At 43.7% G+C, this 25,438-nt stretch overlaps 2 protein-coding genes across 6 annotated transcripts in view; both read left to right on the plus strand.

Moving 5' to 3' along the window:
* Window positions 1–9,263, plus strand: part of NSMCE2 (NSE2/MMS21 homolog, SMC5-SMC6 complex SUMO ligase) — a 128,151-nt gene extending 118,888 nt beyond the window's left edge. For 4 of the 5 annotated variants that reach the window (XM_017825258.1, XM_017825254.1, XM_017825257.1 and 1 more), the window contains 3 exons: window positions 5,025–5,125; window positions 5,446–5,552; window positions 8,848–9,263. In XM_017825258.1, the coding sequence (XP_017680747.1) occupies window positions 5,025–5,125; window positions 5,446–5,552; window positions 8,848–8,944 (305 nt within the window). In that variant the 3' untranslated portion in view covers window positions 8,945–9,263. Of the gene's footprint in view, window positions 1–5,024; window positions 5,126–5,445; window positions 5,553–8,696; window positions 8,720–8,847 lie in introns of all 5 variants that reach the window. The other variant, XM_017825255.1, reaches the window with a different exon arrangement.
* Window positions 9,264–18,006: 8,743 nt separating this feature from the next.
* Window positions 18,007–23,841, plus strand: TRIB1 (tribbles pseudokinase 1). Its single transcript, XM_017825214.1, has 4 exons — window positions 18,007–18,153; window positions 18,539–18,868; window positions 19,278–19,570; window positions 21,615–23,841. Exons 1-4 carry the CDS (start codon window positions 18,007–18,009, stop codon window positions 22,081–22,083), a joined length of 1,239 nt encoding a protein of 412 aa, XP_017680703.1. The 3' UTR covers window positions 22,084–23,841.
* Window positions 23,842–25,438: the final 1,597 nt, after the last annotated feature.

Raw genomic sequence — 25,438 nt, forward strand, 5'->3', positions numbered from 1 at the left:
CAGGGCTTATTAAAGGCAAAGATATTACCTCTGACTCAGGAAGTCCTTGGCCACAAATTGCTAGAGACTGGAAAGTTTTGCCAGGAAGGTATTCTGTGCTTCCCCTCTTCTTTCACTTCTCCTGTAGCATTCACTGCAGATCCATTGCACGGGAAGGACACTGGACAGTTGTTGTGGTCTGCTTCTCTGGATCTGAAGACTAACCCAAATTCAGAGCAGTAATGGGCATGCTGACCTACTTTTAAGCATTGCCCAGGGGGGTCTTGGCAGTGTCAGATCCTTCCTTTGGATTTGTCCCTAGCCCTTCCTCACCCCAGATGCCTTCTGACTCTCAGAGAACAACTCTTGGATGTGATGATGTCCTTCACCTCCCCCACCTTCCATTTTTTTCTGTGCCCTGCTGGCAGGAACATTTGGCATTTGACTTGCCCTCATAACATTCATGTTTTTCTTGGAGCTCTCTGAGATAGGATTTTTCCCAGCCTGGATGAGTTGCTGTTATTTCTATGGAGTCAGCAGTACAATAGACCCTCCTGGGAGCCAAGGCCTTGCCTGTCTGGTGGCTCAGGCTTACAAAGAGTCAGTCCCGCATGCTTAACGTTATCTTTTGATTTCCAGGATTAGTGCCTGACTGGTGGCAGGTGAGAAGGCAGAACAGCCCAGCACAAAAGGAAAGAAATCAATTAAGTTTACACTGCAATATGTGTTCACTGAGGTCCAGGTTAGAGAAACAGGAACAGAGGAGAGGGCATTGCTGGCACTGGGAGCAGTGAGCGGACAGCAGTCTTGTGGTCATAGAACTAACAATGCCAATGGAGAGGATCTTCCCTCTCATGTTTTTTTGACATGTATGCTATCCATGCTTAATATAAGTCACAATCTAGCAGTTAATGTCTCTGCACTGTGGTTTTCTTATTTTTAAAAGTTGGCTTAAAAGTTCTCAGTTTCTCTAAGCAGAGTAGGTAAAAACTGAGCTAAGGCATATTAGTCACAATATTATCAGGAGATGAAAGTGATAGAGATATAAAGTACTACCAGCTTTTAATTAAAATTGAATAAGTAAAAAAACAGTTGGCAGTTGCAGAATTCATTATGATGTGTTGCCAAAAATAGATACCTTTATGAGAATGCAGTTTTATTACAACAGTGGGCACTAATCAGCTGTAAACATCTTGCTGAGATAGCCAGATAGAAAATGTTACTAATACTCACAACGTGTCTCAATTGGCTGGAATGGAAAACTAGAAACTGTTAAGACACTTAAAATGTGATCTCTGACTACCAAAATAGAGGTATGCACTTCTGTTACTTAAGGCAACATCTGAATTTCAGGAACAATAATAGTGTTTTCTGTGTCTGGTTTAAATTTGCAAGGAAAACTCAATTTTACCAAAATGTAACCTGGCTTAGCTGAAATATGCATGACCCCATGTTTTTATTTCTTCTTTCTGTAGAATAGTGAGACTTGCAATTTAGATCCTCCAAACTTTTATACATTTCATTTGGTAAAAAATGCCTTTGCTCTTAATGAAAACATCTTCCAATATGAGTTTACATGTACAGATCTACAGTTTAGAGCATCTTACTGACCAGTTTGGGATGTATGTTTGCATCTTGTGTAATCTCTGCAAAATTTACTGTCACTGTAAAAATTACTCTCCTCTCTCCTCCTGTAATGTAGAACATCAAGCAATAACAACAAATCTGTGGGTGGTTTATCTGATTTATGCTAATTTGCTATTGACATGCTTGAGGTATCACTTGCATCATCCCAGTCTTGCATATTTATTATTAAAAATATTAGCTGCTTATGAAAAGGAAATATTTTAAATAATGATTCATTTGTGCTGTGATCACCTCTTGAAACCAGGGCCCCATTCTGGTAGACTGTATACAAAATCATTGCAAATGAAGTGCAACCTGAAGTGTTTCAGATAAGCTTGCAACAAGAGGATAATTTGAATCCAGGAAGATTAATATACCCCACCTACAAGGAGCAGGTCTCAACTCATGGAATTTCAACCATTAAACATGAGGCTTCTAAATCACCTCCAAAGCCAGTATGGGAAAGAAGTTACCGCAACCTGTGATTTAGCTCACATAATTTAAAGACCTGAAGCCTTCATGGGAGGCTTAAGCACCAGTATGTAAGCTTAAGCTTATATTTTCAAACTTGGAGGCTTCACCAGTCTCCTAAATTCTTGTGTTGGTACCTAAGTAAGCATACACAGAAGTGATGAGGGAATTGGTGACTCCGTAGCAGTCAGAAGGTGCTGCACAAGGCGAATACTCTTCCTGAAAAAGCCACTTACATGCCTAACTTATAGGGCTGAGCTTAAGAAGTAAAGTCACAGGCACAAGCCCCACACTTTAAAACTTCACCCACCTTCCTTGGGATCTAAATATTGATAAATAAATTATCCTTTGTAAGCAGTCCCCTGTCCTAGAGCTTGCTAGTGCTGATGCTTTCTAACATCACTGATTGACACGGTGCCCTGATACACTGGAACTACATGGAACTACATGCCAAGTTCATGGGCTGAAACAAAGTACAACATAGAAAAATGAGTTTCCAGATGTTTTCCACAGGAAAGATTAGAGCTGCAGTATGCCAAAATTTGCAGATATGTGGACTTAAGGAAATTCTGAATCTTTTGTTCTTTGTTGGCATTACTCATAGAAAAAAAATCAGCATGATATTTAAAGCATCCCATGCCAAAGCTGGTACCTACCAATATTTGCAATATTGTTTAGCCTTGCTGTCTCAGTGGGATTTCACCCATTGCTTTTTATTTCAAAACCTTCATTAAAAAACCCCACTTTTTCCATCCAAAAGCTGTATTTACTTCAAGTATTATGTCTTTATGGTAGAATAAACCTTATATATGAGCAATCTAAGATTAACATGTGACAGAGGTTTTTTTCTGAAAACTGGTGACTGCCGCAATTCTATTTCTGGTGTCCATACCATTGCAGTTTTGGTATTTAATGTTAAATTGTGCCCACTTTTTCCTTCTGATTTGCAAGTGCTTGCCTTTGTTAATGGGTCAGAAGGTATGTTAATATTCTTGGAGATTAAAGCCTTGAAATTATTATTGACATTAGACATTTGAGCTCCTTTTCCCCCAGAAGCCACACCCTGTTGATTGAATGAGGCCTTAGTAACATACACAGAAATATCCATGATGCTTGCCTGAATATTCCCTTGGTATTTACAGTAGAATCATAGAATTATAGAGTGGTTCAGGTTGGAAGGGACCTTAAAGATCATCTAGTTCCAACCCCAACACCTGGGGTCAGAGTACCTGGGTCAGAAACATTCCAGAATGCTTTGAATATTGGAAAGGAAAGAAGAGCAAGCTCTGTTTAGGAGGAAGGAAAAATATGGAAATAGACCTGGCATACTGGGAGGTGCTGTGGTGGAGCGATGGCTGCAACACCAATGCTCAGAGTACCTCAGCCAGAGCTGTGCTGGCTCCCAGGGCAGTGTGCTCAGTCCAGAACTGGGTGTGAGAGATTTTGGTTGCTCCACAAGTGGTGTCTGCTGTTATCATCCGGAAGGTGATGGTATTAGACAGGCATGCAGGACTGACCATAAGTTAGGAAACACTGATCCTTAATAGTTGTGGAAGGCTGAATGCCAGGGATGCAAAGATGCCAAGATTGGCTGATAGTGTGCAAAAGCAGCACAGGGAACCCAGGCTGAGATGCTGTAGAAGGCAAATCATCAACGCTAAACCCTCCATGTTCACTTGTGTTTCTCACTCCTCCCTTGGCAGTCAAAGCCAACACAGACTACTGAAGGATGTCATTCTCTCCGAACTCTATGTTGCTACATTACAAACTAGCTTGTGCAGCCAGAGAGAAAAATGTTCTCTTACCTTGGGACACCTTGAGGACTGCACCCCAGGGCACTGCTGCAAAAACATTGCAGAACTGCCCCAAAGGAATGGAAAGCTATGGCAGGTGTTAAGTTTGCTGTTATTACCAGATAAGATTCAAAGACAAACAAATGCATTCAGCTAAAAGTCTAGATTTAAAATAACAGAGCGAAGTTAGAAGAATATAAACCAACATGTATACATTTCATTAAGGTTATACTTAGCTATATCTGTATCCATATATCTATCTATCCATGTAGATATATATCTCCTCCTTATCTGCTCTTGTGTCTCAGCTTTTGACTTTGGCTGATAAGTTTCTGCATGGAATGCTGGACTGGTGTGCCTCTGGGTACACAGATTGCTTACACCTTGCTTTCTTCTTCTGGTAAAGGTGGGGACCTGCATCTCCTCTAGCTCAAGGTGTATTTATTCTTCTTTGTCTGCGCTTCATTCCCTGGCATTGGGCCATCGGGTGTTTTCTGGGAGATGTCAGTATTTCATTCTGCCCCTCCCCCTTAAAGTTGCTTCAATAACATTTCTCTTGTCCATAACACTTTTTAGCTTTTGTTTTTCACTAATTATAGTCTCATTAAAATAGAGCAGCATCACTTACAAAATGATGTGTTACGATAAATAGTACAAATTCCTTTTAAAGTATAAACAATATAAACAGGCTATATAGTGTATATGTATAGTATATGACGCTCAAACACAAACTGATATTGAGGGTAGATCTGCCAGATCTCCTCCACTTCATCCTTTCTTAGATTTTGGGGACTCATCTGTGTGTTACTGGGTTTTGATGAACTTGAACAGTGAATACCAAAGGCTTTGCACATCTTCAGGCCAGCTTGCTCTCCTTCCCAGCCCTCCTTTCTAGCATTGGCTGTAAATAACCACACACACACACACACACACACACAAAATGGTTACCATCTAAAAATCTACATTTTTAAAAATACATTATAATACAGTATTTCTTGCAGTGTCTTGTTCACAGAGTGGTGCAGAAATACATTGTAGAATCTTAGATATCACTGTGGGATAGAGTTGGGCAAATGTTGGATTTTATATGCTTATTTTAAGTATTGACTATCTTTATTAAATACTAAATAATTTTTTTCTTGTTTCCCATTCTAGTTCGTCAGATATCAGATAATGATGATGAGACCATTGAACAAATCGATGAAGATATAGCTGTGACTCGGAGTCAGATGAACTTTATTTGTCCCATTACACAGGTAATGCTATCAGTGCTACAAAAATTGACTGGGAAATAGTTATTTCATATTCTACATTGGTTGGTTTATTAAAAATCTGCAGTATCTGTTAAAAAACAGACAGTATAAATTAGAAGTGTTATCAGAGAAGAACAACATTGCTTGGGAAAAAAACCCAGCAAGTAGGAATGCAGTTTACCAAGCAGGGCCTGATCCTGTAATTTGACTGGAATGCCATGTGTGAATGGCAAACACACTTCCTGCTGTTTTACATAAAATCTCATAAGAAGCATTTTCATGGGCATTATCAGTTCCTTTAAATCAAACTTTATTGATTACAGATGGAAATGAGGAGGCCGGTGCGAAACAAGGTCTGTGGACATACTTATGAAGAAGAGGCCATTGTAGAAATTATCCAGTCTCGAAAGCAGAGAAAGAAAAAAGTCCGGTAAGCTAAAACGAATGTGTGGCAAAGCTATTTGCTTTGCTGTGTAAGTGGAATTTTACTCCACTTGTTCTAGGAAACGTATGTGGATTGGCAAGGCTGCAGGAAGTAATACCTCAGCGTCTGCCCAAGTCGCAGTCTTCTCATTAGTACTGTACACGAGAAAGAGCTTTTCTTTTTAATGAAAACAATGTGTAAGAAAATATTCAGAAATTGTGTGGGGAAGTTGCAGCTACTTGCGGTACCTGGGCAACAGAAATAAAGAGATTTCATATAGCCATGAACAAAAAAGAGAACCTTCAGCTTCCTAAAGTTTAGTTGCTGATTTTGTTCCCACTGCTTATGTAGCAAATCTTGAAAATATTGAAAACAAACAAACCAAAAATCTCCTCTGTGCACCCTCTTTTGCAGTTATATTCCAATACAACTGAGAAATATTAAAACACTTAAGTGAGTGTTAAAGTCAGAAATATTAAACCACAACATTTTAGGTAGTACAGAATTTAAGAATGATCAGACAGTGCAGTACAGATTGTGCAGTTCCTGCTATGATGCAGTTAAATAATTCTTATATCATCAAAGCAGCCCGTCACTTTCCACATGGGACATATTTTTTTGAGTGAAAAGATGTAACAGTTGAATTTTTCAACCTCAAATTCTCCCCGGTAAGTTTAAAAACCAGGATGATTTTGACTGAAGGAAAAAAAAGTAAAAAGAAAAGAAAGAAAATAAAAGTGTCTCAGACACTTTTTAGAGCATGTTGAGAGGACAAACCATTTCATCATTGATTTCACATTTGTTTTTACACCCTTTATGCTAGAGCTTCATGCTTTGGGACTGATGACGTCGTGGAAACTTACCAGTTGTGGACTTTTAAATAAATGTGGAGTTTTCAGATGCTCAGGTTAAGGTCTCACAGGGGCCAACAACTTGATTTCCCCAGAGATAATGCCACAGGCAGCTTATGTCCTCCATCCATTGCTCTGGCATTCATTTCTGTTGGACTCTATAGAGTCCTCCATGGGGGTTACAAAGTGGAGCGGAGTTTTTTATTCCGCACTCCTTCCCTGCTGCAGGAAAGCCCTGCTATAAAATCAAGCATCAGTTGGGATGTCCAGCCACTACCTTAGTGTCAAGACAGCTTGAAGTACCTTGCCTGTGTAGTGAGGTCTAGGGAAAAAAAGTAGAATGGGTGCAGTGTCCTGGGAATAACAACAAAACCAGCAACACGGATGGACAGAAACTTGGCTGGAAAAATGAACAGGAGTTGGGAAACAACTCACAAGTTGGAGAGACGAAAGTGAGTGTTCTGGAGGATAGGGAGAAGCTAGGAAGTGTGTGCTCAACAGCCCAAAACCATGACAAAAATACCTTCTGTGATACAGAACTGAATTTAGGTGTTCATATCTAAATATTTCCCTGTGTTGTTAAATCCATCAGGAGAATGTCATGGTAGGAGAGATTGCTGTAGTGGATCACATTTGTTTCAGCACGGCTGAAAAACAAACAGGGTCACATGACTGAATTTTATTTTACCTTTTAAGAAATAAAAGACAAGAGAAATTCTAGAGTTAAAAAAATCATGTAAGCTGTACAACATCTAGCTTTAAAAGCTACCTTATACCTAAACAGAAGTTATTTGTGCAGTCTGAATACTGGCCTTTACCTTGCAGCCTTACCACTTTTACAGCAGTTATTCCAGTGTGCTAGAAAAGCACACACACAGCAATACCACAGCTTCACTGTAACTAAATTAAGAAGGACTACTTGGTTTTCTCTGCCCAGTCTCACCAACCTGCTGTAATTTTAAATTATTTTTTTTTTTAATTTTTTTTTTTCTCATGAAAATGCAGTCACTTTTGAAAAACCATCATCTGCTGTGGTGGGAAGGCAGGCCAGCAGGTGCAACAAGTTCCCCATTTGAGTACCCCCTTCTTGTGGTGTTGCTACTTGGCTGTGCTCCTGCCAACAACACTCATGTGGAAGCAGGTGTCCTGATAGAGCAGAGCATGGTTACAGGGATCCTCGCTACCCTGACTCTGAAGTCAAAACTGTTGTTCACTCTGGAGACACAGAGTGGCTGTTTCCTCACACGTACTTTCCAGTTTGAATCCACAGGATCCTTCAGTGCCCTTGGCAGTGCAGTAGCTGCATGTCAGCCCTGCAGCTGGTGTACACACAGCCACCGGTGCTGTGCTGATAGACTTGTCATACACTCCTTTAGGCAACTCTTACGTCTCTCAGTTTGCTTAGTATTTTCCACTGCCTGGAAGGACATGCTAATACTTCATGCTTACAGGAAATGTGGGAAGCTTTCTGAGCACTTGTTATTCATTAATCTGGCAAGCTATTGCTGTATTAAGGTGATAAATGGGAAAACTGAGGCACAGAGCAATTAAATGACTGGTCTATGACAAGCACAGTAAGTTGTGGACAAATGTGGAGTAAAAGCTATGAGTACTGAGTGTAAATAAGTTCAGCACCTCAGATAAAAGCTACTCTTAAGAGAGGAAAAATTCAGGAAAAGTGTTACTTCTGACTACAGGTTCCATCTGTGCGTGTTTGGGCCACTGCCAAAGGAAAATGACCTTTGGTCCCTGAATATCTTTCACCCTGCTTTCTTTATCTAGCTGTTTCAAGTAGTTGTAAGGCATTCTGTATTTGATTATCATCTAGAGGCTGTTAATTTGACCCCATTTCTCCTTTCTGAGCTTTCACAGTTCCTAAAAGGTCAGATTGATCTTTATACCAACTAGATAGTCCACTAATTCACCAATCAATCTTTGCAAGTGTCATTCTCTTTATCTGTTTTACTAAAAATAATTCCCCTATTTATCTGTTAGTGAAGATTATACTTCTCCACTGCAGATTAGTAAGGTAAGAGGTAGTTACCTGGAGCTTGTAGAGGACTGCGAAGAGAGAAAGCAACACAGAAAGGTGTCCATGCAATGCTGATGTCATTGCTGATACAAGCAGCTTGTGTACATGAAGCAAGAGAGTGATCTACAGGTGAGAGGTTCCATCTCTCACTGTGCTCCTTCCTTCCTTCCTCCCTCTCTCCCTTCCTTCCTTCCTCCCTCTCTCCCTTCCTTCCTGCCTTCTGCTGATGATTCCCTCCAGTTTAGATAGATTTATTTTTTCCTACAGAGAGCTGGTGAAGAGGAAAAGAGGTAAGGAGGAAATGATGGAGAAGATGAATCCCAGATAAATACAAAAACTAGCAGATGTTATGCAAAAGCCTATATCTGACAAATACAATTCTTCCAATTTAATGGAGTCTCTCTTTTCTTTTTAACAGATGCCCTAAAATGGGCTGTAGCCATGATGATGTAAAAAGATCAGATCTTGTGCCAGATGAAGCACTTAAAAGAGTGATTGACAGTCAGAATAAATAAAGCTGGTCAACATTGGACGAGTGAGCTGGATACCTACTGCCACAAAGAAAATTTGTTATTGGAGGTCTTGTGAGATAAACTGCTGATTATATGTAGGTTGTGAGACTGATTGTTATTTTTTAAGTGTTAAGTGTTTCATTTATAGGCAAATCATTGTTAAGTGTTTCATTTATAGGCAAAGTTGAAGGCCTCAACTCTAACTGAAAGCATTTTTTGAACTAATGAATGTAAGGAATTCCATTTTGTTTGAGGTATTTTGACCTTCCCGAATTTCTAAACACTTGCATTTTATAAATAAAACATGCTTTGCAGCATTTAACCTTCCTTGTCAGTGTGCTAGTTTTTTCAGCATATTAGAGATGCAGATTCTGCCAGCGTGTAACAGTGAGCGTTTTGCTCTATGTTGCAGATAGTTTTGTTACTGTCTCTGTAACTGGGAATACTTGGAGTAGGGCACTCTGACCAAGGATTTACCCTGCTTGGGAGCACGTCCATGTTTTAATAGAAACCTCAGGAAACATTAATAGAGATGAATTTTCAGAAAGTGTTGCACATCTATACCTTGTGTGTGGACACAGAAAACTGCCACTCAGCTTTGAGGATCTTGGCCTTGTTCTTATAATTTCTGAAGTCTCTGCCCTTACTTAGGCTTTTCTTTTGAGATTCGGTAGCATTTATTTCAAGCTTTTTGTATTTGGAAGTCCCAGAATGCTTTACCTTAATACTCTATGCTAGAAGACTACAATTATTTGTAAAGGTATTCCAATAACAAAATTGTAGATAATACAAATATATTGTAACCATATGCCTTGAATTTAAAACCAGTTAATCTCATTTTATATAAGTTTCAGATACCTAAGCTTTTGGGCACAGATCCAGAAAAAAACTTAAACTTTGTGACACTCTGTTTATTACCTAAATTGCCCTGTACATATCTAGCAGATAAGGCATTACATATATGAGTTAGAAATAGCTGTAGGTAAAAGGAGCTGCCTTGGCAGTCAGATGGCAATTATCTCTTGTCATATGTGAAGCAGAAAATATAGGTTTCTTTGAATTTTGGAATCCTTAGTGGGCTAGGTGGTATCTTCCTATGTAATTTTTCTGAATTTACAATATGACATTTAGTGTAAAATGGAGCTGAGGCACCTATATGCTAAGCTTTTCACTCTGTGATACTGTTTGCTAGCTGCTCTCCTTTCATAGACCATTATTAACCCCAGTTGCACTTAAGAGTACAAACCACTTCAAACTGAAAATTATTACTTTGTAATTGAAGAATATTAATCTGCAAGCTGATTTCATAGCTGAAAAAGAGAACTGAACCATTATTATTTGCAGTGAGCTTTTGTGTTCAAAACACTTCACAGGAATTGGCTGGGTGATTTTCCTGATGTGGTCTAACCCCAAAGGTCCATCTTTTCAGAGCTTGGCAGCGAGCGTGGATGCTTCTCCCTGTGGAAGGCTAGCTGAATTAGCTGAAAGAGGCTGAGGGGGTGGCTGAGCAGTAGGTACTTGTTTGTATTTTTATGTGTAAAATCAGGTCCCTTTTAAGACACCTCATGTCTCAAAGCTGTAGCTTTTAAGATGGGTCACTGATTTTCAGTTAAATACCACAAGAGAGGATATTAACTAAGGCATTTGTCAAAAAAAAAAAAAAAAGGTGGGGGGAAATGTCCTTTTTGTTTCATCTTTAAGTTGGTCGTTAAATTTATTCTCACACCGTTTATAAGCAGAACACTCAGAAACAGGAACTTGCATTGGTTAAACAAGCTCTGCAGTTTCTGACAGAGGTGCACTAACATTGTCCTTCATGGATTTAATTCAATCCCTGGTGATAACCAGCCTCCCAAGTTTTCAGATGCAAAGATGTGCAAACATTTTACATGGCCACAAGTGTCGCACCTCACATTTAGTTTGTTTAGGTGTCTGGATGCTTGAGTGTGCCTTCCAATAACACATAACATTATAAATGGTAAATTATACCCAGATTAATTCATACTGACAAACTGGTGGCAGCAGGTTTGGTTTGCTACCTGTGGCGTTTGTACCAGCATAGCTTTAGATAGCTGCAGTTCCTGATATGGTTCATTGCCCTCATGTTCCAGTGAGTAATGCTATAAAGGAGATTGCTGTCTTGGTTACACCTTGTTGTCCTGTGTGAAAGAGAGAGGCCTGACCCATCACAGTGCTGCACTCAGGCTGTGTTAGCTAATCCACAGGTAATAACATGAACTGCCTGCTTAAGATGATGCAGCTGGAAGAAAAAAAAACAAATCTGAAGCAACACTTCAGATGAAGAGAACAAATAGTCAAGCAGTCACTTATGGCCACTCTAAGAGGAAAGGTATTTTTGAGTGTTCATATTCGTGCCTCAAAATACATCATCTTTCTTCCCCTTCTTTGCTAGTCTGAGCCAGGCAGCACCAATGAATCAGAGAGCCTGAACAGCAAATGCAGGTGCAGCCTAAGTTCTGAAATCCTTCTCAGTTTCAGCTGAAAGAAATGGACTGATTTTTGGCAGCACTCACCTGCTTAGCTTTAATAACAATCACATGTGAGGTGAAGAGGCATGTGTATTTAAATAGAGGTAGGTTTCTTTCTTTTATCAGCAGAGATACCTCTTTTCAAACATCTTATCCAGAAAAAGACAAATACTCATGCAGTTATGTTAGGGTTGCTGATGAGTCCCATCAGAATCAGGGATGCACCTCATAGATTCAAATGCTAAATAAAACTGCCTATATTTACTGAAATCAATGAAGTTCTCACCAGAATGTTTGGCATTTCTGAAGTCAAACTATAACATAACATCCAAGGAATCCTAGTATGATGAGTGATTTTTTTTCTCTCAACCTGGAATTTGAGCCATCCTGTTGATTTTTCATGGCTGGTTCTCTCTTGGTGGTTCTTACAAGTGATTTTCCTCCTTATATGGAAAGATTCCAGGGTTGGCCATCAGCATCCATTGCAGCTGGCACTTTACTAGGTGGAAGGACAGACTAATCTTGGCAATTGGGGAAGGCTTCTGTGCCTGTCAGCTCACGTAGTGGAAGTTACAAACCACTACTGATTGGGGGTGGCTGCAGTTACTGACAGCTCTTTGCTCTTTCATCTGCAAAGTTTGGGGTTTGTTATGCAGTTGTGACCTCTCTGTTCCTGTGTGTCCCATGTCCCCCATAAACTCTGCTTGGGATAGAAGTAGCTTGAAAGAGTTAAAGAATAAAAATAAGTTGCTGTGATGAATAAGCTGTATGATCTGTATGATTCACAGAAGTGGAAACTCAACAGCAGTTAAACCTTCAAATCTTAATCTGCTTTGGCTATAATATATCATATGTAAACAGGCATATGTTCACAGGGTAATTTGTGTCTCATTGTCTGACGTCAGAAATTTTGCAATGATATTTAAAAAAAGAAATTCAGAGGTCAGGTGTTTTTTTTCTTTTTCTGTAAGGTGTGCTTTACAAATGAGCAAACCTCAGAGTAGCTGAGAAGGGTCTGTCACTGAAAACTGGTGAGAATCTGTTGCTGCCAGAGAAGTTCACATTGTATTTTGAGTGATTAAAGAAACATCTAAGCAAATATTGAAATAAAGAAAAGTCAAGAGAGATCCACACAAACAGCTTTCAGTGGTACCCTGAGGCATGAGCCATTAACACAGCTCACTCCCTCACTTGAACAGATTCTTCCCATGAATTCTCCATTTTACAACTAGAGACTCTGAAGTTTTCAAATCAGTGGAGCCGTGATGTATAAAGATAAAAACTAATCAGGCAGGCATCTCATGGAAGATTTAGCACACTTATGCTAAAAGGAGTGCACATTCCTCTGAATCAAGGACATATTCATCATCTCCAGAGCTGTGATCTTATTCATTTTAGAAGAATCAAAAAGACTAGGCTAAGTCAGTGCTCCCTTGAGAAATACCCAGAGCAAAAGCAGGGGCTGCAGGAAGTGATACCGATGACTCACCAGCCAAGGCCAACACACTGCCTTATTTTAGACAATGTCCTCTTGGACATATTCATGTTTCCTCATGAGTGGCTGATGACAAAGGTGTTACCTACCTGTGGTCACAAGTACCTCATGACGTTTTTATCAAGAATACCTCTAGTACTGTGGCCAAAACTAGCTTAGAATTCACTGTGCAGCTAAATTCCACTGCCATTTCAAGTGAATCTTAATCTCCACTTTCCCTAAAAATCTCCAAGTGTGGATTCTGAGGTGCTGTGTGGTCCATTAACTGAACATTTCCATAATGGATAGTGGTCTGTTATACACTGAAGAAGATGCACCTAGAAAAGGGCTTCCTGGAGCAGCAAATGTTAGAATATCCCAAGGACAGGTCTTCTTTTCTGTAGCTACAGCCAAAGCCTTAAGCTGATGGCGCCTCACTACAGGTACAGACTAGTACTCTCTGCAAATTCCAAATCTTCCATAAATAATAATTTATTTTCTGGCCATAACTGTTAATACATAATGTTTCAAACATACGACGTGGTCACAGAATGCTCAGAGGAGAATCCTAAGTGTAGGTGCCAGCGGATTCTAGGCTGCCAGCCAGTAACTACAAAGAGCAAAAACATTAGATTGATTGTTGAGCCAGTGAAATTCTGGGATGTGTGTACATCATGCAGTAGATGCCCATGTATGTGCTTAGCCTCTTGATGCATGAATAATCTCACTGACTTGACAGGACTGTAGCAACGTGCAGAGAACACAGTGTGTTTCATCATTTCAAAGGCTGTGGTGGGCTGAGAAGAAAGCCTGCCTCACTCACTTGTTCTGATGTTAGTCCAGACCCAAAGACAGAGTCTAAAAGCACACACATGAATTGAATTGCATGGGAAGCTTACCAAAGGAAGTGTTTGCTTGTAAACTCAGTATGAATAGGATCTTCTCTGACCGCAAGGGAAACGGAGACACTCATTCACTGTCCGCTTGTGCAATCAACTTCTAAAGTAAAAAACAGGATTTGAGGTTTAAAACCTGAACCTTCACACATCTTTCAAGCAACAGAAGAAGCCTTCATGCTTTTTAGTTCGCAAAGGAACAAAGTCAGGAGGTGCTGCTCATAAGACTCCTTGGATTTGATAACAACTGGCTTATCAAAAGGGAATCATTCAGAGTTCCGAGCAACAGCAGCCCTCAGAGCAGCTTTTGTGTAGGCTTGAGGGGAGACATCTGAACACCATTACATTGCACTCCTTTTGATGTCACTACGTGCTCATCATGTGTTTTATATCTTTGCAGTGAATCTGCTGCCAAGTTCCACAGTGTCTCAGGATGGTTGTAGGTTTATCACAGATGCCTTTCCTTTTAAATTCTTTGTCACCTGGCCACAAAACTTGACAGGACTGTATGCTTTGAGCCCTGTCTGTGCAGGGTAATTCTGTACACTAGTAGATTATGGATGACCTGCTGGTCTTAAATTGCTGGCTTTCAGTCTAGCAGTAGTTTAAGTTTATTACATGGCATGAGATAACTTGTAAAATAAATATATTTATTTTTCATCATTTGCCTGATAGTTTAATATTAGCCCAAATATTTGTATGTCTCGTCTATCTCATCCAGTAACTAAAATAAAGACTTTTTCATTTCTTCCTGTAGCAAGCAGCCAGTTTATTTATAAGTGTCCTAATCTAACAGAGATTTACTCTGTGTGTCCCATGAGACATATTATCAAAGTTACCAGACCTGTCCCAAGCACTTGGGAAGTGGGGAGATGGTTACACAATTCTCATTGCCTCTGGCTGCTCTAGTTATAGAGACGAAGGGTCAGAGAAGTGGAGCAGCAGAGATAATTTTGTGAGCATCTAAGGAAAAGCAGCTGCTCAGGTGATTGTAGGCACTGGCTGAGGGCAAGACCGCCGTACATGCTTGAATACTGGACAACAAAAATCCCCTTAAATAAAACAACATGACAGGAATGGGAACATCAATGTCTGACCACCAGAAACTCTGGATTCTTCAGTCTTCATCTTGTAGATGCACTATGCTGCTTGTCTGTTTTAAAAAGAAATAGAAAAAATATATGAAGAGCAATGTTCACCTTGCCACAGCTCTGACAAATTTGTGCTGGACAAGACCCTTCTGTCTCCTGGGACATGCTGGATCTGTGATACACATCCCACAGGATCTTTTTTCTGCTCCAGTCCCAGATCCTTGCCTAGAAGCTGGGACTCCAGGAAGAGAGGAGACAGCAAGCAGTCCTGTTTGCTTTGACCAGCATTGAGAGGGTGCCTGTGGCACACTGTTGTCCTTTGCCAAGCATGAAGACTAGTGATCTGTACTCCCAAAGGCCACCCCTGCCCGCCTCACAGGAGTCCCTATTGGAGCATCCAGGGCTGGGTGATGGTTCCTTGTGTTCCGCTGGCTCACAGCAGTTCATTTTTTTTGGCATTTGGATAGCAGGACTCATCCACACAGTCAGTGTTTTATGCCAGCATTATGTCTGTAAGTATAATTCTGCACTGATCTGTGCTCCACAATGTTTTACAGTGTTGTCCACTGGAGATGCATAATTCTGCCCTGGTTCATTTGGAAGGGCTGTAAAGCCATTCAGGCTCAAATTCACCACAGGCACAGCTAGGAATTTCTGTGGTAATATTCATTTCATATGCTAAGCAAGTAGTCCCCAAAAAGTCTTTTTTGGGGAAGGGGGAGATGGACTGATGAAGGCTTGTGCAGGGAATGAAAGGAAAACCCACAATAGCTTTTGATTTCAGGAAGAGACTAATGCAGGAGATAGGCCTGGATTCTTAAAAGCCCATGGTGTGACCTACAACAAACAGGAGGCTGCTATGGGCAAGGGTGATAGCCCCACATACTGCAAAAAAATCATCTAATACTGAAATGTTTCAACATTCTTCTTCACAAACCTCTCCCTGGAGTTCCTCCTGTTCTTGGTACTGGTTCCTAACCAAACCAGGCTTGCATGCAAGTGCTGAAGGAGATGAGCAAGGAGGACAAGTTTCAGCCCTTTGAGAAGCAGCGTGCTAGGGAGGTCATCAGACACCATCCTTGGCATCCCTTTTCTTCTGCATTTTGGGGATCAGCCAAAATTATTAAAAAAACAGAAAAGCCAAAATGGAAATCACTTCTCTGCTCTGCATTGTGAAATCAATTTGGTGGGGATGGAGTGGAGTCTGGATATAGACCTTTTTTTATGTTCCATACCCAAAATATAAGACTAAGAATAAGGCAATGAGTGTTATTAACTTGCTACTATATGTAATAATTGCTACTATATGTTTATTTGTGGCATTAATGCTTTGAGTACCTGACAGCATGCCAGGCATTTTGAAGAAGCAATGAACCTTTCCTGCAGTCAAGAACTACCCCTACCACCTGAGAGATTTAAGCTTTGGTTAATCTCAGCCCCATATAAATAATTGAAGTTTAGACTGTACAGGCAGCCACGAGCACTTCTGGGATGAACTTCCCAGGTGTTATCTTTTCCTGGCCTTTGGGGACTGCATGCCGAGCTTGTGTGCTTCAGTTAGCAGGGACACCCACACAGAGCATGAAATCTGTGGCATCTCTGTGAGAAGAGGCTGCCCAAGCACCAGGAGAATGTGGCAGGACTGTGGGGTCAATGCCATGTGTACCCCTCTGCTCTCCTGTCACACGCCAGATGTTTTTTGGGGGGGCCAGGAAAGGGGCTTTCTTCCCTTCTTCAGGACTAGTGGGTGCCATCCCCCATTTGGCTGTCAGTAGCTTGAACCAAGCAATGCACCCTGGTGCCACTGTGCCCTGATGGCATAGGGACACCATAAGGTGACCAGCTGTGGACCCAAGAGGCTTTAAATGGGTGGGAGGCTGGGAAGAGGAAGGATGCAGCTTCCAACAATGGAATGTATGGCCCTTCTCCTCAGTGGGGACAGTGATCTGGCACAGAAGCTGAGAGAGAGGGATCTTCAGGAGGGTGAGGACCAAAACTAGGTCCTTACCCCGAGTACATCACTTGGTTTTTACACTGACCTCTTCACTCCTGCTCACACTGTCTGAGATAGCTACAGAGGATACTGTTATACACAAATAATGCAGGTTTATGCAGGTCCTTGCCCTGTCCCCAGAAGCACTGACACCACTCCCCCGCCCCCCCCACACACCTTGTGCTATCTCAGATGTAGGAACCACCCAACACATGCAGCATCCTACCAGCTAAGCTCACCCAGCAACAGCATTCCAATCATTAAACTTCCAGGAAGGGGAAAGTAAAACAAAAGGCCTGATGGATACTTGCGTGTGTTTTACCTATAAGAGGAACCAAAAAAATCAACTTGCTTTGAGAATTGTGGTGAATCACTCAGAAACAATCTGCAGGCATTAAGGAAATTGTACTTCTGCGAAAAAAAAAATAAAAAAGAAAAGGAAATGCAGGCCCTGGGATATCCCTTTATGGCATATGCATTTTATGTTTAAATGCATTAATGGGACTGCTATGCCATGACTCATCCCGCACAAGAGTTTCATGTGTTTCTTAAAATACACTAGAAGTAGCTGAAGGCATGCACGGGTTTGCCGTGCAGTTATCTGTCAGGAATCTGAGCAAATACCTGCACGGGTGGCATCAGACACTTCAGACCTGTGGGAGGGGGGGTTGGGGTGTGCTGTCCTGGGCCCTCTCTGCTGCTTATACAGACCACGGCTGGAGAAACCAAAAGGTGACAGAAACTGAGCCTACTGAGTAACAAAACATAGGCTCCTTGTGTTAATATTAGGGAAGCCTAAGCACTGAATTACAGAAAATTTGCATATATGTAAACAGAAAACTGGAGAGTTTCCTTCTAGAGCACTCTTGTCAAAACTACAGCTGTCTGCATTTTTTTCCAGGGATGATTTGTTGTCTGGTTTTCTCTTATTTTTTTTCTTCCATTTACTACCAGTCCCGGCTGCAAGTCTATTTACTATTCCTTTAAACCCACACTTTTGAGCTTTGTGGAGCTCGACTCAATCTGCTCCTCACAGGTCACTTCAGCTGCTGGCTGCTGCCAGCTCTCCAAGCTATTCCTTTTTCGGACAGCAGATAGTTTTAACTTTGGAAACACCCAGAGATGAGTATTTCTGATGGTGCACGTTACGTCTACGCTTATGAGCAAACGGTGGTTAGCACACAACAGCTTCGTGATGCAAACCTCGGGGCGAGGGATGGTTATTTAGTGATTAGTGAAAAGCAAGAACTGGGGCTGGGAAATTCAGATGTATGGAGGAGAAGCTCCTGGAAAGGGAGGTGGACTCCCTTTCTCACCGCAATTATTCACGGTCGAAGGGGATCGCCGCCGCGCCCCCAACCCCGTCGATTCCCTCGGCGGGTCTCCCGCCGCCCCACCCGGCTGTGCCGGGGCCGGGGGCGCGGAGAGCGGCGGGCGGAGCGGAGCGGGCGTGTCTCAGCCTCCCTCCTCCCATTTCCCCGTGCGTCAGGGCCGGGAGGAGGAGGAGAATCACCTTTTTTTTTTTTTAATTTTTTTTTTTTTTTTAAAGCCTCCAACTACTTTAGCGCGGAGTCGGCAGCAGATGGTGGGCACGGCCCGAGGTTTCGGCGGGGAGAGCGAAGGGATGCGCGCAGCGCGCACCGCCCGGCTCTAGCTCCGCGCCCGCTCCGCTCCCCCGATGAGCCGCCCCGCGTCCCTGCTGCCGGCCGCCCGCTGCCGCAGCGCCCCGGCCAAGCGCCTGCAGCCGCTCCACGACGGCCCCGCCGAGGAAGCGCCGGCCGCCAAGTGCCCTCGGCTCGCCGACTGCGGACCCCCGGACTGCCTCAGCGCTCCCGGGTCGCCGTGTGCCCCCGCTTCTCCCGCCGGCGGCGGGGGGGCGGCGGGTCCCAGCCTGATCGCCTCGTACCTGCTGCTGCCGCTGGCCGAGCGGGAGCAGGTGTCCCGGGCGCTGAGCGTCAGCTCGGGCCGGGAGCTGCGCTGCAAGGTGAGCAGGAGCGGCGCGGGTGGGCAGCGGGTCCTCCCGCCGTGTCCGAGCGCCCGGCCCGGGGACAGCCCTGCGAAACATCCTCCCGCTGCTCCCCGGCTGGAAACGCCCGGCCATCCGCCGGTGGGGGTTTGCACGCTCTGGAAGTGAGCTGAAACTCCGGGTTACCTCGGAGCGCCTTCCCCCGAAAGGCTGTGGGGATGGTGATTTGGTTTAGTTTTTCCCCCTCTCTTTCAATATAAAACGAACAGGAAGGGTCTCAGTAGCCGCTTAGAGCAGCGCTTCTGCCGATCCTGCCGAGCCCTGGCTCCCCTCCAGCTCCCTCGTCATTGTTTGGGGAGAGTTGCTACGCGAGCGGCAGCTTTCAACGCCCTTGAGAATGAATTTGCGTTTAATTTCCTCTATACAGGTGTTCCCCCTCAAACACTACCAGGACAAGATCCGACCTTACATTCAGCTGCCGTCACACAGAAACATCACTGGGGTCGTTGAAGTCATCCTCGGGGACACCAAGGCCTATGTGTTCTTTGAAAAGGACTTTGGGGACATGCACTCCTATGTGAGGAGCTGCAAGAGGCTGAGGGAAGAGGAGGCTGCCCGGCTGTTCAAGCAGATCGTCTCCGCTGTAGCTCACTGCCACCAGTCAGCCATCGTACTTGGTGACCTCAAGCTCAGGAAATTTGTCTTCTCTAATGAAGAAAGGTAAGCGGCTGTCAGCAGCCAGCCCTGGGGTGAGTGGGGAGGGAGGAATGCCGCATCCAGAGACGCAAAAAGCGTCCCAGGGAGTGGAAACGGCCCTGTCAGCTGGGCATCACCGGCGAGCAATCCAAGTAGGTCCCCATCACGTGTGTGTAGTAGGTCACGGATCTAACCAGCACGCACTCTTAGTTAGATCTTGACTGATGAAAGGGAGGAAGCTCGCTGGGAGCTTCGTGTCATTCAGCAGAAGTTCAGTGTAACCCGCTGGCAGACAAAGGGATGATAGTTCGGATGCTCGTTAGCGCCAGAAGATGTCATGTGTGCCACTCATTCAGTGTCAAATGAATAAAAGGCAGAGAGCGAGAGGAGGGAGGCTGAGACGTTGTGCAGGGAAGGGGAAGCAGCCCAGCTGGGGAAGCAGGAGGAGGTGTGAGGAGCTGGAGCTCTGGTCCCTCCTTGGGAGAGCTGCCCCATGACCATTGCAGAGCTGCAGCACTCAGAAAGGTTCTTCTTGCTGAACCACCCTGCTAATCAGGGTGAAGCTGCTAACAAAAGACCGGCTGTGTCCTTTGAAGTTTTTCTCTCTCCTCCACTGCTGTACTTTCCATGCCTCCTGTGCTTGTGGATGTGGGCACACACGGGAGGGAAGGTGGGACATGGTTAAATACTGCTTTGGGAATCCTGAATCAAAGAAAATCACTTAAGTAAAACTTAGCCTAAAGCCTAGGTTTATAGAGGAGATCACAGCTGTTAAATTTAGATGAGGGAAATAATTCAGTATTTCCCTGGAGTGTTTGCTGCTCTTGCACACATGGCAGAGTCAGAAATGCATTTTTGATCAGCAAAACTGACTCTGACAAGTTGCTTATCCCATGGAATGCTAAAAACCTTACTAAAAGGTGTAATGGAGTTGTGCTTAATGTCATGAAAGCGTAGGTGATATTACTGAAGTAGAAGAAAAGGGCTTTTGCTTGGTTTTTTAACTGGGCTAAAGCTTCTTCAGGATACCCTTTAACAAAGGTGATAAGAAAATTAACAGCACTGCCTCTCTGAAACAGAAACAACCGTATGTTGACACGCAAAGAAAGCAATTCCTTTGAAGGAAACTATTGCAACTTTTCCCTCCCATAAGAAGATGAAACATTTGTTGAAATATTACATTGCACACAGTCTCTCTCATTTGGAAATAACGTGTTGCACAGGCGAGTGTCATGTGCATCGCATTTGGCAAGAAGAGGGTTAAGCAATGGCAGGCGACGCGGGCTCTCGCACAGGTGCAGTTTCAGGGCTCCCGCAGCCAATCCCGGGCCCACGGTTCTCGTTGAGTCATATTTTCCGTTTGCAGAACCAATGGGTATTTGCCGAGGTCAGGTTGAGGACAGGCTGCAGCCAACGCATCTACACCCCAGCGGGGCTGCCAGGCAGCGCAGAGCTCTTCCAGGGCCAGCCGATGGCTTCCCTGCCGACGGGACCTCCCCTCACCCTCCAAAACAGGAGGTTTGTGTGGACCCACGTCCACCTGGGGGACGGTGGGTGCAGTGGTACGCTCCAGAAAGACAGACAGAATAAGTAACAGATTAAAATTAAAAAACAAATCAAAAGCTCAGGAGAGCCGATGATCCCCGCTGGTGCAGAAGGGAGCTGGGCTTTGCGGTTTACAGCAGCTGGGCTCTATTTGCTCAAAGCCTGCACCGCACATAGTGGCTGTACTGTGTCCTGTCACACATTAACCCCCTGCAGTGGCACTGCAATCTGCGTAGGTAGAAAGTGACTTGCTGGTGTTCTTCAAGAGCCCTCTGTGTTGTTAAAATCCCCAGCAAATAAAACAAGCAAGCGTTGCTGAGTGCTGACCCGATGCACGCAGCTGCACTTCCACTACATGCGGCCAGGAGTCAATGCAACTTCTCCACTGCAAATTAAAAAGTGTTTCCTCTCCTTTCTCAATGCTGTTGCGAGGAGAATGGGATCATGGCAGGGACTCGCTGTGCTTGCTCGTGACTGCATGTTGCTATTTCTCACCTGTGGTTTCCTCTCCTGTCCTGCCTAGGACTCAGCTGCGTCTGGAGAGCCTGGAAGACACACACATCATCAAAGGCGAAGATGATGCGCTCTCAGACAAGCACGGCTGCCCAGCATATGTCAGTCCTGAGATCCTAAACACGACAGGGACTTACTCTGGAAAATCGGCTGATGTGTGGAGTTTGGGAGTGATGCTCTATACCCTGCTGGTGGGACGCTATCCTTTCCATGACTCGGACCCTAGCACTCTGTTTTCCAAAATCCGGCGTGGACAGTTCTGTATTCCTGACCATGTCTCCCCCAAAGCCCGATGCCTCATCCGCAGTCTCCTGCGGCGGGAGCCCTCCGAAAGACTCACTGCTCCAGAGATCTTGCTTCACCCTTGGTTCGAGGCAGTCTTGGAGCCTGGATATACAGACCAGGAGACAGGAACTTCGGATCAGATTGTTCCAGAATACCATGGAGACAGTGATGATATTAGTTCCTTCTTCTGCTAACCCCAAAATCTCAAAAACCTCGTCAGTTCCCACCTCCGGCATCTTCGTAGAGTTTCACTTTTCCATGTCTGCAAACTCAACAGCATCTTAAAGTGCCAGTATGGTCAGAAAAGTGACCTTGTTTAAATGAACACCAACCTGGACATCTCTGCTCCCTGAGCATACTCAAGAGTTCAATTCTCTTGCTCTGCTGGTCGGTCCGTCCTACTGGCCCCAGAGCACCTGTGCAGCTTTGTGAGAACTGGCTCTTCTCCTGCCTCCCCCATCCTCCATCGATGTAAAACTGGTCGCATCTTGGCTGCAGAGTCTTACAGCTGGCAAGCAGTGGGATGGAAAGGCAGCCCCTTCTGCTCTCCTGCGGTGGCTGCAGAGGTGTGGAGCCCTGACCACAATGTGTACGGGCTGGGGAGCACGAGGTGTGCCTCTACCTGAGCAAATCTGACAGAAATGGTTGAAAGGGGAATCTCCTTGGCATGCCACACCAGCCAGCTCACAAAGCAGCTCTCTGACTGTAAGCACACGTTAATGAGGGAAGGAGGTCTTCACCCACCATGGCCAGCTGTCTGCTCACTGCTGCTCCTCCAGCTGATCTTGCTTTCAGGGGCATGAAGCTCCTAGATCCACCTGTAAGACAAATCACTGCTGTGGGTCTTTCTGAATCAGAAAGCATTGGATCTCCCAGCTGGATCCCCTCGCTGACCGGGAAAGCATTTTAAATAGACTTAAGCCTCATGTTACCACGGTGTAGCCTATATAACTTTACGCCCTCAGCGAGCTTGTCAAGTAGCAGGTCTCGTTAGCTCCGAGTGCCAAAACATATCCGTTTACCAAACTGCAACACTATCAGCTGGGGCGCCTTCCCCTGGAAAAGGATAAGGGGTGTCTTGTACAGTACCTGCAAACATGGCCATGTTTTCCAACCAGCTCAACTCTTAAAAACACCACATCACCTCTCCTCTTCCCTCCACCCCCCAAAAAGTTAGTCTTAAGAGTAAAATCTCCTTATGCCCTTAGTTGATTATTCGGGTACGCTGTTTGCCTCCAGCCCTTTTTTTTTTTTCCCCCCTGCATGATTATTCATAGTCTTTCCAATGTGCGTGGATAATGAATATATCTAAATCATTAGCTTCCTGGGTTGGGGGTAAGTAAAGCTTAGTCCTGCCTAAAATTTCTGCTTCATTTCACATTTGTGTCCAGTGCTTATGCAAAGAGATGTCCATTCACCTAAGGCAAGAGTGCGACTTCTGAAATGGCCGTGAGGTGGGTGATGCATGTTCCCAACACCCCACAGTTCCTGTGAAGTCATTTTAAGGGTTAACCCTGGCTGCAGTCCCACCACCCCTTGCAAGAATACCATGTATACCTCATGGACTGTGTACTTTGTACATACCTTACTGTTTGGGGTTTTGTTTTCTTGTTTTGTTGTACTTTGTTTGTCCTAATAAGAGGTGTTGAAGAGCAATTTAATGTGAATTATTGTTGGCAATACTAACTTGACAGAATCATGAGTATTAAGAGCAGAGCGCTCCAGCTCTCCGTTGCACTAAACCTCTCATGATTGCTTGACATTTGTATCTGTGATACAGTTTAACCCTTCTATGAAAAGCAGTACATTTGTATATATTGGTAGAAAATTCTGCCAGAAAAGCTAAAAACACTATGTCCAACTTGTACATATGTATATGTCTGTGGAAACCTGGATGATAAAGTCTGACTTGTAGAAAATTTTAATAAACTTGGTTTCATAATGTTTGTCCCATTTCTGGTGATGTCTCAAGGGGAACACAGCTTCAGTATGTTTGGTTTAATCTGAAAAAATGGGGTTTGGCCTCAGAGAGGATCAGTTCCTTTATGGTCCTTGTATGTGTTCCATTGTGCCTTAGCCCTGACTCTCCCAGCTCAGCCTGGGGCTGAATCCCCAGGAAGCTGAGTTGGGACAAGCTCCTGCCTCTTGTGGGCTAGAAAGGGCTTGAGATGTCCCCAGAGCTACAGGAAACGGGGTATCCTACTCTTCCAATAAACAATGGGGAGAAGAGTTACAGCTCTCTGCCTCTGAACTTTAGAAGCTCTCTTGCCTTTCAGCCCATGCATTTGTTTCCCTCTGCACCCCACAAGCAGAAAGAAGATGCTGTGGCACAGCAGGGCTGTCATCCTGCACCTGTGTACCTGGCAGTGTGATGCTCCAGCCAGTGGAAAATCGAATCTCAGATGTCTAAAACTGAGCAGCCAGAAGCAGAGGCAGTGGCTGAGAGCATTGTCATTACAGGGAGCTGGAGCCCATGAGCAGGGGCTTGACCCCACTACTGAGAGGCAGCACAGAGGCCACTCACTGCTCCCGTTAAAAATGAAGGGAAAGATTATTAGAGCTGCTTTTCTTTGTGGTGAGAATAGAGGAGTATAAATAGCTGCACTATCAAGGTTAGAGAATGTGCTTTCCTGAAAGAGATCAAGCCACCCTTGCAATCCACCCGGAGCGGTGAGATCATCGCTCACAAGTGGAAAGGAGGAGGAAGAGAGTCTTGATTTTTATTTATACTTTGCCTCATGTTTAACTTTGTCCTTTTGCTTGAAATCTGTTCAGCAGAGCAACTGCTTCTAGGCAGCTCCTTGAGCAGGAGCAACTTTAAAAACATTTTTCGTTTAGAAGGGAAGTGGAAAGCAAAAAGGAGGGAACAAGAACCTGGTCAGTGATAAAGCAAAGTGCACTGACTTTCATTAGGCACCTTGACTCCCACTCTGAGAAGCCAGTGATCTGTGCAGTAAGCATATTTTCTTAGCTCTTGCTGAGTGAATGTCAGACACCAAAATATCTCAAGTTACTTTACTGATGTTATTCTTGCAAGACTTGTGAAAACATATGTGCCACAAAGCCTGGCTGATTAAATTACCCCCTGCCCTACCATGCTTTTGGGCTTGGACAGAAGCCCTGATGCATCCTTTCAAAACAACTGCAGGAGGTTCATGTTTTAATGAAACCTTGAAAACTTTAAAAATACCTTTTTTTTCCCCTTACAGTGAAGTCACTCTTAGTAGGTGAACGTGTAGGTCATCCCATGACTGTTTCACATGAGCTATGCTGCAGAGCAATTAAAATAAATGCCAAATTGTAGTAACATCTGCAAACAGCCTCTGTGTTGCTTTAGGGATTATAATGCAACATCCGTTTGTACAGCAGAATAAATTGCTATTGCTTCGTTACTCCATCGTTTGTATTATTGTATACAAAGTTTCAGAGCGTGTTGAAAGAACCAGCATATTAAGTGATTAAACTTTGATGGTGGGTGTGAGAACTTTGATTTATGCAATGCATACATTTCTTTTTGAGAGAGTCATAATTTGTCTATTTTTAAATGGT

The sequence above is a fragment of the Lepidothrix coronata genome, unplaced genomic scaffold (genome assembly GCF_001604755.1).
Source record: "Lepidothrix coronata isolate B3197 unplaced genomic scaffold, Lepidothrix_coronata-1.0 Scaffold117, whole genome shotgun sequence".
NCBI classification, from domain to species: domain Eukaryota; kingdom Metazoa; phylum Chordata; class Aves; order Passeriformes; family Pipridae; genus Lepidothrix; species Lepidothrix coronata.

Bases quoted from the DNA above. Each gene is read 5' to 3' on its own strand.
- TRIB1 (XM_017825214.1), top strand. From the start codon at position 18,007: ATGAGTATTTCTGATGGTGCACGTTACGTCTACGCTTATGAGCAAACG. The intron at 18,869-19,277 runs GTGAGCAGGAGC...TCCTCTATACAG, and splicing joins GCCGGGAGCTGCGCTGCAAG to GTGTTCCCCCTCAAACACTA. The intron at 19,571-21,614 runs GTAAGCGGCTGT...TGTCCTGCCTAG, and splicing joins GTCTTCTCTAATGAAGAAAG to GACTCAGCTGCGTCTGGAGA.